The sequence below is a fragment of the Elephas maximus genome, chromosome X (genome assembly GCF_024166365.1).
Source record: "Elephas maximus indicus isolate mEleMax1 chromosome X, mEleMax1 primary haplotype, whole genome shotgun sequence".
Taxonomy (NCBI): domain Eukaryota; kingdom Metazoa; phylum Chordata; class Mammalia; order Proboscidea; family Elephantidae; genus Elephas; species Elephas maximus.
Genome location: NC_064846.1, coordinates 121400021 through 121411843, shown reverse-complemented (window position 1 = coordinate 121411843; position 11823 = coordinate 121400021). Strand labels below are relative to the sequence as shown.

At 42.1% G+C, this 11823-nt stretch overlaps 1 protein-coding gene across 1 annotated transcript; it reads right to left on the bottom strand.

Annotated features, from left to right (window-relative positions):
- Positions 1 to 435: 435 nt before the first annotated feature.
- Positions 436 to 9670, bottom strand: AKAP4 (A-kinase anchoring protein 4). The gene is made up of 6 exons (XM_049871858.1): positions 9558 to 9670; positions 7527 to 7622; positions 6399 to 6449; positions 5812 to 5913; positions 1891 to 4029; positions 436 to 689 (listed from the first exon to the last, which is right to left on the bottom strand). Exons 2-6 carry the CDS (start codon positions 7620 to 7622, stop codon positions 534 to 536), a joined length of 2544 nt encoding a protein of 847 aa, XP_049727815.1. The 5' UTR covers positions 9558 to 9670; the 3' UTR covers positions 436 to 533.
- Positions 9671 to 11823: the final 2153 nt, after the last annotated feature.

The following is an 11823-nucleotide window of genomic DNA, read 5'->3' as shown; positions in this document are numbered from 1 at the left end:
CTGTAAACTAGCCCATCTGCATACTCTTTTAACAAAGATTAAGAAAGCAGCATCCTTGGGATTAGAAAGGGCATTATCAAGTTAGGTTTGAAATTCTGGGAGAAACAGGGATGTTACCGGGGGCAAAACATTAAATAGTCTGTGAATTGAGATTATTTAGACAAGGCAGATTACCTAAGGATTTGGGCATGGGTTACATCCATGTGTCTTCAGCACTCACAAGATAATCCAGGGTGAAATCTGGACACAAGTCCAACACCGTAACACCAGTCTTGGGAATTGAACCCATTCCCCTCCCGTGCCTCAGATATATCTAATCAAGAAAACAAATCACACTTTTTTTTGAGTTTTTTCATTCATGTTCTTGCCCAGCTTTTCAAACACCCACTATTTGCACAGTGCAGCCACTCAGATGCATTTGGAAATACAATCGTGTAGTGTGCAGTTCACTGGCCTGATGGTGGGGGTGCTTTGGCTGGGAGGGAATGCTGCTGGGGGGAGTATGATGGGGAGGAGTTGAAGGAGTTGTTAGCTCACAGGTTAGCGAGCAGCCAGTCTAGCAGTTGTTTTCTAGCCATGTTTCCTACGGCTTCGTCCAGTTGTCGTTCCTTGGCAAACTTCATGACCTCTTGAAGAAGATCTCCTACGCTGTACCCCTTCTCTGCTGCCTTAGCAGAAACCTCAGGAAGCTGTGGAAAGAGCAGAGTTAACTTGTGCCACCTGATGGTTTTGGAGGAGAGACCCATATGGACAAAGTGAATTACCCACCCCCCTTCCAATCTCAGTGATTCTACATTAGAGTCAAGAGTGTCACAGACCCAGGACTGAAGGTTGCTGACATGGCTTTCCTTTTTCCTTGACCCTCCCCAATGACATAGATCAAAAATGCCAAAGGTACTTTCTTTTTGAGCTTCAAAAACAAACTGTGAAATCAATTATGTTCACTAAATGTTTCTCACCAGGGGCTTCAGCTAGTCTGTGCTGATTGTTAGGTAAAGGTTTAGGGTTGCCATTTCCCCACCTCCCTAAAATATGAGTATTTAATTTCTCTGGAATCCATCTAATGCAGCAAACGCAGCTGTGGGATATTTATGTGTGTGTGAGAGAGAGAGTGAGAACTTGCATGTCTTACCATGTGTATGAATGCTGGCCCCCATGGGATATGGAGAGCAGGGCCAGAACTAGGGTGAGGCAAGTGAGGCATCTAGGGCATAAAATTTAAGAAGGCACCGCTCTTACTTGCCTCTAGGTGCCCCACTTGCCTCACCCTAGTCCCTGCCCTGCTGAGGAGACAGCCCCAGCAGTGGGCACTGAGGTTCCCAGTTAAGGTACTTTGGGAGCTTTGATCTACACATCTGTAAGTGAAAGAGGGAGGGAAGGAAGAAGAAAGAGCAAAACAGAGAAGACTAAGACAACTTTTAGGGTCTATCACATGGCTTCTCTTCTGCAAGTCTCCTGCTCTACTGGAAAATTCACAAAAGAAAGGAAGCAGCAATTACCTTTTACTAGTTGTGACATGAGCTTTTTTGTGGTTACTGTGAGTTTGGGAGAGGGACAAAGGTTTAAGCTGTTCCTGGCGGGCCAGAGAAAAAAATGGGTCCATGAAACCTTTATCACCACTTTCTTTTTTTCTTCTCTAATCCTTTGGGGGCCTTAAAACTCAAAACTTTAGACTTAAAAATGGTCCCTCAATATCTTACAAAATAGTTTGTTGAGAAGGTCACTAATAAAATGAGCTGATCTCATTCTTCTCTGCATGGGCCTGAGGTATGCAGAGCCCCACATAACTTGGGGCCCACCACTTTTGTGCTCTGAGTACAGGCCACCCACACCGACCTTTCCCCCTGCCCACTCCAACCTTCTTTCTTCTTGTCTTGTTGCACTGCTTACCTTCTCCAATTGTCCATCATCATCTCCCATGAAGTAGAGCATGGGCACATTAAACTGGGAGGCTGCAATCCACTGCAGGACAGCCTGGAGCTGCTTCTGCAAGCTACTCGTAGAGCACTGATTATTAACAATGACTTCAGGCCCAGGAGTGTCTTGATAGTTCTGCGACACCACAGCATTGTGACCACATCTGGAGCTACCAGCCTGGTAATTGGGGTTATTCGCCAAGGCTGCTTGTTCTTCCAACTCAGCAAGGGCTGCCCCATTGTTGCTATACTTAGCCATGATAAGGCACAGCTTCATCACAGATTCTACCAGTTGATCTATAAATTGCCGGTTCACTTGCTTCATCCCACTGATAAAGTCAAGTTCTTGATTTTCCTGGCATTGTTCTTCCCCTCTGTCAGGCTTCTTGGAGATGGAAGCTGCTTTAGATGTCCTGGACTCAGAACGCTTGTTCTCACCTTCAGATAGATCATCACAGTTGAAGGGGCTTTCACTCAGCAGTTTCTGAATTAGCATTAGAACGATGTTTGACATATCCAGCTTCTGAGAGTCCAGCTGTTGATTCTCCTTTAGAGAGGTGGATGGTCCAGGAGCTCCACGAGATTCTAGATGTTTCATTGAAAGTGCTTTGGCACTTTGGCCACTTCCACACTTCTCATACTGGGCACTTTGAGCCATATAGCCCATGGTAGAACCAGAACAGTCATCTTCGAATGAATCCTTGCCCTTGGCCTGCTGGGTCAGATGGTATTGGATCAGCATAAGGGCAGAGACAATCAGGTCCTTTGCCAGTGAATCTGTGGAAGGGCTGATTTTTTCTCTTTTTTCTTCTTTATTGGAGCATAATTTGCCAGACACCTTGCCTTGGTTTCCTTGCTTTTGGTTCCACATGGTCAGGCTCTCCTTGAGGATATGTTCACTGACTTTCTCAGCACTGGTCAATGACTTGCATTGCTCTGGTTTCATTTTGCCTTTATCTTTCCCCTTCATTTCAGCTTTCATGGCTGAGAATTCAAGACTTTGGTTCTTGCATTTAGGATCATGGGACCCAGCTTTCAAAGATGCATATGACAGACTCTGAGACTTAGTCTCTTTCTTCTCACCAAGAAGGGCACTGACCAGGCGCTTCAGCATGGCCTCCATGATGTCTGCAGCATTTTGTTTCCCATGGTTGAAGAGATTCCTCTTAACAGCTGAGACAAAGTCTGAGTCAGTCATCAGGACCCCAGTAATATTATGCAGGTTCTTCATGCAGGAATCAATCAAATCAGACACAATTTCCTTGGTGTGCTTCAACAGTACCCTCTTCAGGACCACGCAGGCTGGAATTGGTTTCCCAGAGCTATGCACTTTCAAAGTCTTCATAACAGAGACCATCATGTCAGAGGCCACCTGGTTCGCATAAACCATGAGCCCTTTGCTGATAGAATCTGCAAATTCTTTGCTATCTTTCTGGCACATCTGTTTGTCTCCACCCTTGTTCTTGTTGGACAATTCACTATACAGAAAAGTTTTCCGGCCACCTTCTCTGCCTTCTTCCCCAGTGCCCCGCATTTCTGCAGAGGTCACTTCCACAGCATCATGGGCCATTTCAGAAGCGATCTTGCTCACAGCACTTCGGGGGCTGTTCTTCCCTTTGTCACCAGTTTGGGGATAGATTGAATGATGAAGACATTTGCTTCCTCCTTCCAACTTCTCCTTGATTTCCTTACGGGCCATCTGGATTACTAGAGAAGATAGTCGGTTGACATAGAAGGAAAGGTCATCCATAGAACATTCTCCATCAGGGGAGGTAACTGCCCTCTGAGTGCTGGGAGATTTGGCTGGAGGAGTTGAAGGACTCTGGTTATTGTTGGTGTTTTTGGCTGCTGCCATTTCTAGACGTAGGCTTTGAGGTCTGTTGCCCACATAATCCATGTTCAGTTGGTCAGCGTAGACACTGTAGCAGTTCCCATAGGGTAATTTGTGATATTCGCCCTCTGTGTCTCCTACTTTATGCTTACAACTAGAGGCTGAGGGGCTTAGTGCATGCTGGAAACCCAAGGCATACTTCTGGAGATCATTGAGAAGCCAATTGAGGACACTTATGGGATCAGAGGGAGCTTGTTTGAAAAGGCACACAGATCCCTCCGTCTAAAAAAAAGAAGAACACCTATCCATAAGAGTTTCGGTAGGCTACTTCTTTCCCTTATTTTATCTAGAAGATGAATCTTCTAAAGTGCACATATTAATGATTTGCCCTTTAGAATTTGTATGAGAACATAGCATACATACGATTATATCCATTAATGCATATGCAAGCAGAATTGGCAGCAACACCAGCTATCATCCTCACTTTACAGACACTTTATAGACAAGTGCTATTATTGTCAATTCATGTGAATATGTGTGCTCATCTTAATATGTGTCAAAAATATGTGAAAATATGTCTTTCGTATGTGTATGTCAGTCCATGTAGGAGTGCATCTATGCGGATGTGAAAAAAATTTTTTTTATGAACCAAATTGTGCGTATACTGGTGTATGTATGTCGATATATCAATTTATGTGTAAGAATATGTCAGTCTGTATTGTTAGTGTGTGTGAAAATGTGCCAGTGTGTGTTTGTGTACATATGCATATATCAGTGCATGTGTGTGACTATGTGTGAGCATGTATAATAATGTGTTGACATGGCTATACATTGTATATGTCTACTGCATAGGCCTATATGTGCATGTTAATGTGTATATTTGTACATGTATGTGAATGTCACTATTTGGGTGTATATGTCATAACATGAGCATGTCTCCGAACGTATAAATGAGTATGTCATTTTGAGTATGTCTATTTAAAAAAAAAAACCCATTGCTATGGAGTCGATTCCAATCCATAGCAACCCTATACGACACAGAAGAACTGCCCCATAGAGTTTCCAAGGAGTGCCTGGTGGATTTGAACTGCCAACTTTTTGGTTAGCAGCCGTAGCTCTTAACCACTATGCCACCAAAGCATATCTATATACATATATAAATTCATTAGTATGTATCATGCAGCTATGAATGCATTTATATATGCTAAAGCATACTTTCATGTATTAACACACACATTCATTACTATATTAATGAATGTGTGTGTTAAAATATGAATATGTATACATAGGTGATTGTATAATGACTGTGTATGTCAATAAATTGGGTACCAGTTTGTGTTATGTTTATATGTTATGCCAACACTTCAGAATGTGTGTGTCAATGCATACAAACAAGTGTGTTAATGAATATGTGCAACTTTTGAGTCAGAATCGATTTGATGGCAATTGGTTTGTCTTTTAATTTTTTTGTTTGAATAAATTTTATGTGTGTATGTCACATGACTGTGTATGACCATGTATGTCTTTACATATGGATGTATAAGTGTGTATTATAGTACCTAGAGAGCCCTGGTGGTGCAGTGGCTAACGCACTTGGTTGCTAACCAAAAGTTGGCAGTTCAAATCCACCAGTCGCTCCGTGGGAGAAAGATGTGCCAGTCTGCCTCCCTAAAGATTTACAGCCTTGGAAACCCCTTGGGGCAGTTCTACTCTGTCCTACAAGGTTGCTATGAATTGGGACTGACTCGACGGCAATGGGTTTGGTTTTTGGTTTGTTACAGTACCTGGGTATGTATGCAAGAATGGCAAGATTCTGTTTGGAGTAGGTACCTGGGAATTAGGAGAGGGAATTCTGAGCCTCTGTGATTAATCGCATTATTAGATACCCAGGCACTAAGTTTATTGTTGCCTTGAATTTAGACCTGTGTTCTCTAGAATGTTATAGTATTCATATTTATAGGCCTGTTTGACAATATTCTTCTTACCATTTCTGAATCAGAGTCCTCAGACTCAACATTGGGCTTTGAGAATTAGAAGGGGTGGAATCTCAGAAGCTAAATATACCTTAGACTGGTCTTGCTTCTCAGTATCTTTGATCACAATAATCTCTTTCTCTTCCAGATTCTCCAGGTTTAAGTCACCTTCTGAGCTGGAACCAGTAGCATCCTATGGAATTAAGGGGCAAGATTCTTATGGACAGTTGCTTTTTGAGATTTCTCCAAGTTGCCCCACTCCCACCCCAGGCTACCACTTCTAAGCATGAATTTAATGTCTCCTATCATCCTTTTTTCTTCCTGCAGCAGAGACAGACTTCCCTTCCTGAAGGTTTTCACAGAGCCATCAGTCTCAAGAACCATATCCCATTAATCATCAACCTTTGGGACAGTTTTTTTCTTTCACTTTTCTGGCATACTTAATTATTTCAACCCTATCAGCAACTAACGTGGCTTCCGAAATAAGACTTGGTATCAACAGTGACAGTAAATTATGAGCCAGGTATCCTGGACTCATGGGAATGATGGCTTTTCACCTGAGTCCCCTCCACCTTTCCATCCTCTGCCACACCCTTCCACTTTCCTCATGCTGTTCGTGATAACCCTCTGAGCACTCTCCCACCCATTCCAACTGTGAGGGGAGTAGAGAATACTCACCTTAGCATCTTTATCTTCCACATTCAGGGTGGACACATCGACAAAGCATATCTACATCAAATTAGGAGGAGGGTGAATTTAGAAAATCTCTAGAGAAAAGGCCATAATTTTTCCTTCTGGGGGATGATAACAGCACCTACCTCATAGGTTCTTGTGAGAATTGACAGAGATAGTGCATGTAAAGGTTTTTAGCAGAGTGTCGGGCACATAGTAAGCACTCAATAACCATTATTATTATTATTAGGTAGACAGAATATTAGCATTATTGTATTTCCTAACTGAGGATACCAACCTGCCAGAGAGAGGCCCAAACTACAACACTCACATTTTGTAAGTGGGAGAACTGAGAAGGAAAGTGGCTTGCCCAACTGACACAAACTCAAAGGTGGAGCTTGGATTAGAACTCGGTTTCCCTGGCTCCCAGTTTAGGGCATTTTTTACTATATTTTTTACTAGTGTTTCCGAAATTGTGGTATTTTTACTACTGATGATATAGAAGGTTTTAGGTGATACATAGTTAAACATTTCTAAGTTTAATAGGTATATTTTTTATCATGCATTAGAGGAAGTATATACTAGAGTAGAACATGGAACTCGTGATATGGATAATATTGCTTAGGGTGATGGTAATTTTTAAGATATAAGTCAATTTTTAAATGATTGAAAAATACATATTAAGTAAATAATAGTACGGGTGGTACTTGAATGTGATAAAAAATGTGAAATACTATGCAAATGACTTGAATTTTAGGAAAGAAAGCATGAAATACTATGCCCTCCTGAGGGAGTCCACTTTAATGTAACATACTGGTAGCTAGGTGACATTATGATGTCTTAAGTATTAGGTAATAGGGGTTGGTAACTAGGCAACCACCACTCCTACCTCCCCTCAGGCTCCCCCCATCCTTCCCTCCCTATTTCCATTACATCACTCCTTACCCTGCCCCTCCCTTGATTTATTGCTCTGTGATGTATAAGTATGGTGGCCCCTGGAGACCTTAGTCAGCTTGGTTGCTTGGAGAAGTCACAATATCCCCCTTTGTTAGTCTATACTAGGCCCCAGGATGTCTGTGGGGATCCATATGCCAATCCTTTCCACTCCTTGGTAAAACTATTTTTTTATCTTACCACTTTTCGGTCCTGATCTTGCTGTCCTGTTGGGCTGTAGAGATCTACCTTGCACACGCCCCTGCGGCTGTGTAACCAGTCAATATCATCAGACATCTGGAAGGAGAAAGAAAGAGATCTGAGAGGCTTATATATGGTTTTTAGTAACTGGGTCGGTTTGGGTAAGAATCTCTGGAGAGTTTCCTGAAACCCATATCTGTATTTCACATAGGTTTAGGCTATGTATTGATGGAGTGGGGGAATAACACTCTGAAATGTTTGAACTTTGGCAAGTCATGCTCAGGATCATTATCTTTTTGTTGTTGTTGTTGTTTGTATCAAGCTTTGGAGCAGTTTACAGAATCATTATCTTTTAGTAAAATCCATGGTTTTGTTTAATTTAGACTCCCCACACCCAAAATTTGGAACCATGGGGTATCATATTGACTTGGGAGGACTTTTTTTCAGGAGAATGGTAGGCTGGGAAGCAAATTTTAAGAGTGGTGAGCTAATAGACAGCTTCTGATATTAGAAAGCCACCTCCCAGCCAGCCAATGGCTGTTTAGGATACAAACAGATCAAAGGGCAGTAGCCAATCAATCAATAGTTGGCCTGTCTCTTTCTAGGGTCAGTGCTCTGCTTATCCAACCATTCTCCCCCTGTCCAACCACTCAGTCAGGTCTAGAGACTGTAGAAGATTAAGTTTATCCATTTACTTCTTCCCAGCCCTACTAAATCTTACCTGTCTCCACTTTTCTCTACCTACTCTTTGGTACCTTCAAAATCTCCTGTAATTTAATTCTAGCTAACTCCAGTTCAACCAGTCTTTCTCATTACAATAAAGAAAGTGAAATTAGGTAATTAGCTGTAACACTTATCACTCAGGGCCATTGGAAAAGACTAAGGTCAGTGTCAGTAGAGTAAGTTTTTTTTTTTTTTTTAAACAGAAGATTCCAAGTCTCATAGCCAAAAATATAGCCAAGAGACAAATGTCTAAGGGAAGATCAGAGCTTGATCCCATAGGATTAAGTTTAATTTTATTTTAGAAAGAAAAAGTAATCTCTGCCAATTCCCTTCAGCCTTACTGCCACCTCCCACTCGAGCCTTGGGCTAAAAGTGAAAAAACGAAATGGCAGAAGCCACTGACTGATTTTTGCTACATAAGAACTCAGATTTATGCTCAGGAAAACACAGTTAAAAGCTCAGTAAAGTTGTTTTGGTATCTGGGGCTTGAATTTGACTTAAAAACATTAAACCTTTTTTGCCAAGTATTAGAGGGCTATCAAATTTCTCTTTTCCTATGTGTATCCTTTCCCTCAACTTCCTTCAAAGTTTAGATCTTTTCCTTCTAGCTTTCCAAAACAAGTCTCTCTCTCTCTCTCTCCCTTCCTCCCTCCCCTTTATTCCACTCTCACTTCCCTCTGTCTTTCTTCTCTCCCTCTTTGCCTTCCTCCCTCTTTCCTCCCTCTCTCCTCTGACTATCTCCCTCTTACTCCCCTATTCTCTCTTCTCATTCTCTTTTCTCCTTCCTTCCCTGCCTCCCTCCCTCCCCTTCTCTCTCTCTCTCCAGTCTTCCTTCTTTCTCTCTCATTCTCCCCTCTTCTCTCTTTCCTCCCTCATTTCCCTTTTCTCCCTCCTTCTCTGCCTCCCTCCTTCCCCTCTCTCTCCCTCCCTATTCTTTCTTCTCCCTCCTTCTTTGCCTCCCTCCCTCCCTCTCCCTCTTTTCCTTCTCTTTCTCTCAACATTTTTATAACAGTTACCCTCTGATGGCTATCCTTTGACATGATAATACTAAACTTCCATCCTTTACCATCTCTGCCACCCCCTCAAGATCTTTTGGGGCTCTCCCTTCATGAATATCTACGAATTCTTTAAAAAGTTATTGAAAAATTCTTCCCACATCCTCAAAATAGGGAGTTTCTTTTTTCAAGAGCTAGAGAACATTGGCCTAGAAAAAAAGGAGGAGGGCTTAGAAGTCCCTCATGTGATTTGGATACAGCCTCAGTCTAAGTCCTAAAGAACTGTAAAAAATAAAATCTTTGAACTTATTACCTTGATAATGATGTTCTTTAGATTTGGCTGAAAATGCGCCACCCAGAAGGGAGATGTGCCCCTTTAGATGGAACTGGGCAGTGCCAAGTTCTTGGGCACCTGCTGCTGGCTGCCACCCCCGTCAGCTGTTGGACGTGACTGGTGGGCCAGGCCTTTGCCTGCTGTTATCTGACCCTGAGGTATGACAGCAGAGTTTGTTGTGTCATAATACCTGACCCTAGCAACATCAGCAAGGGCGTGGCAGGTTGGCAAGCTCAGTAGCATTTTCACATCAAAAGTCCTTCAGCTGCTGAAGGAGAAACTTCCTGTTTGTTATTTCTAGGAGGTTACACATATTTCTTTCACATTTCCCCCAGCTCTTAATCCCTTGAGATTTCCTTTATCTTTCCTCTTCCTGCTAGACCTCAAGAATAATCTAGTCATATTAGAATGCACAATGCCATCTAGAGCAGCTTCCCTCAACCAAACTAAAATGAAAAATTCAATAGCTATTCTGAACATCTAGGCAGTTTGGTGGGGGAGAGGGTCTGTATTTCCCACAAATAGAATTACTACCAGTCTTTGCGAACAAAACAATATTAATTTTCAAATCTTAGCTTATTTATCTTTGGGTTTCCCATTAGAGAATCAGAGTTACGTGGCAAGAAATCCTTGGCTTTGTGTAGAAACAGAAATGTTGATCAAAGTAATTTCTTGCTATACTGAATAAAGTTATGAAAATAGAAAGTTGGGAGCTGCCTAGTAGCTTCTGTGGCCTCACCCCACCATCAAGACACTCCCTTAATGGTAAGACAGTACACAATACTGGGGAAGCCAGCACAACTTGTCCAAGGCAAAGTCATGGAAGCTCCATAGACACATCCAAACTCCCTGAGGGACTGAATTACTGGGCTGAGGGCTGTGGGGACCATGGTCTCAGGGAACATCTAGCTCAACTGGCATAACACAGTTTATGAAGAAAATGTTCTACATTCTACTTTGGTGAGTAGCGTCTAGGGACTTAAAAGCTTGTGAGCGGCCGTCTAAGATACTTCACTGGTCTCACCCCATCTGGAGCAAGGGAGAATGAAGAAAACCAAAGACACAAGGGAAAGATCAGTCCAAAGGACTAATGGACCATAACTACCACAGCCTCTACCAGATTGAGTCCTGCACAACTAGATGGTGCCTGGCTACCACCACTGACTGCTCTGACAGAGATCACAATAGAGGATCCTGGACAGAGCTGGAGATAGATGTAGAACAAAATTCTAACTCACACACACACAAAAAAAAACAGACTTACTGGCCTGACAGAGACTGTTGAAACCCCGAGAGTATGTCCCCCTGGACACCCTTTTAGCTCAGTACTGAAGTCACTCCTGAGGTTCATCCTTCAGCCAAAGATTAGACAGACCCATAAAACAAAATGAGACTAAAGAGGCACACCAGCCCAGGGGCAAGAACTAGAAAGCAGGAAGGGACAGGAAAGCTGGTGATTGGGAATCCAAGGTCATGAAGGGAGAGTGTTCACATGTCATAGTGTTGGTAACCAATGTCACAAAACAATATGTACTAATTGTTTAATAAGAAGCTAGTTTGTTCTGTGAGCCTTCATCTAAAGTATAAAAAAAAAGATACTCCCTTAACTAGTCAAAAAGAAGTCGGAGGTTTTATACATCAAAGGACTCTATCAACAAAGTGAAAAGTCAACTTACAGATTGGGAGAAAATTTTCAGGAACTATGTATCAGATACAGGCCTAATATCATATAAAACTACAACTTAACAAAAAGACAAACAACCCAATAAAAAAAATTGGCAAAGGACTTGAACAGACATTTCACCAAAGTGGGCATTCAAATGGCCAACAAGCACTTGAAAAGATGCTCAACATCATTAGCTATTAAAAAAAATGGGAGATGCAAATCAAAACCACAATGAGATATCATCTCACCCTCGTTAGAATGGTAATGACTAAAAAAAAAAAAAAGCAGGTGTTGGTGAGGTTGTGGAGAAGCTGGAATCCTTATCCATTGCTGGTGGGAATGTAAAATGGTGCAGCCATTGTGGAAAACCTTTCACGGTTCCTCAAAAAATTGATGCCATACGACCCAGCAATCCTAATCTTAGGTATATATCCAGAAGAAGTGAAGGCAGGAACAGAAAGAGAAACCCACACACTAGTGTTCATTGTGGCACTTCTTACAATAGCCAAAAGGTGAAAACAACCAAAATGTCCATCAACAGATGAATGGATAAACAAAATGTGGTATATACACACAATG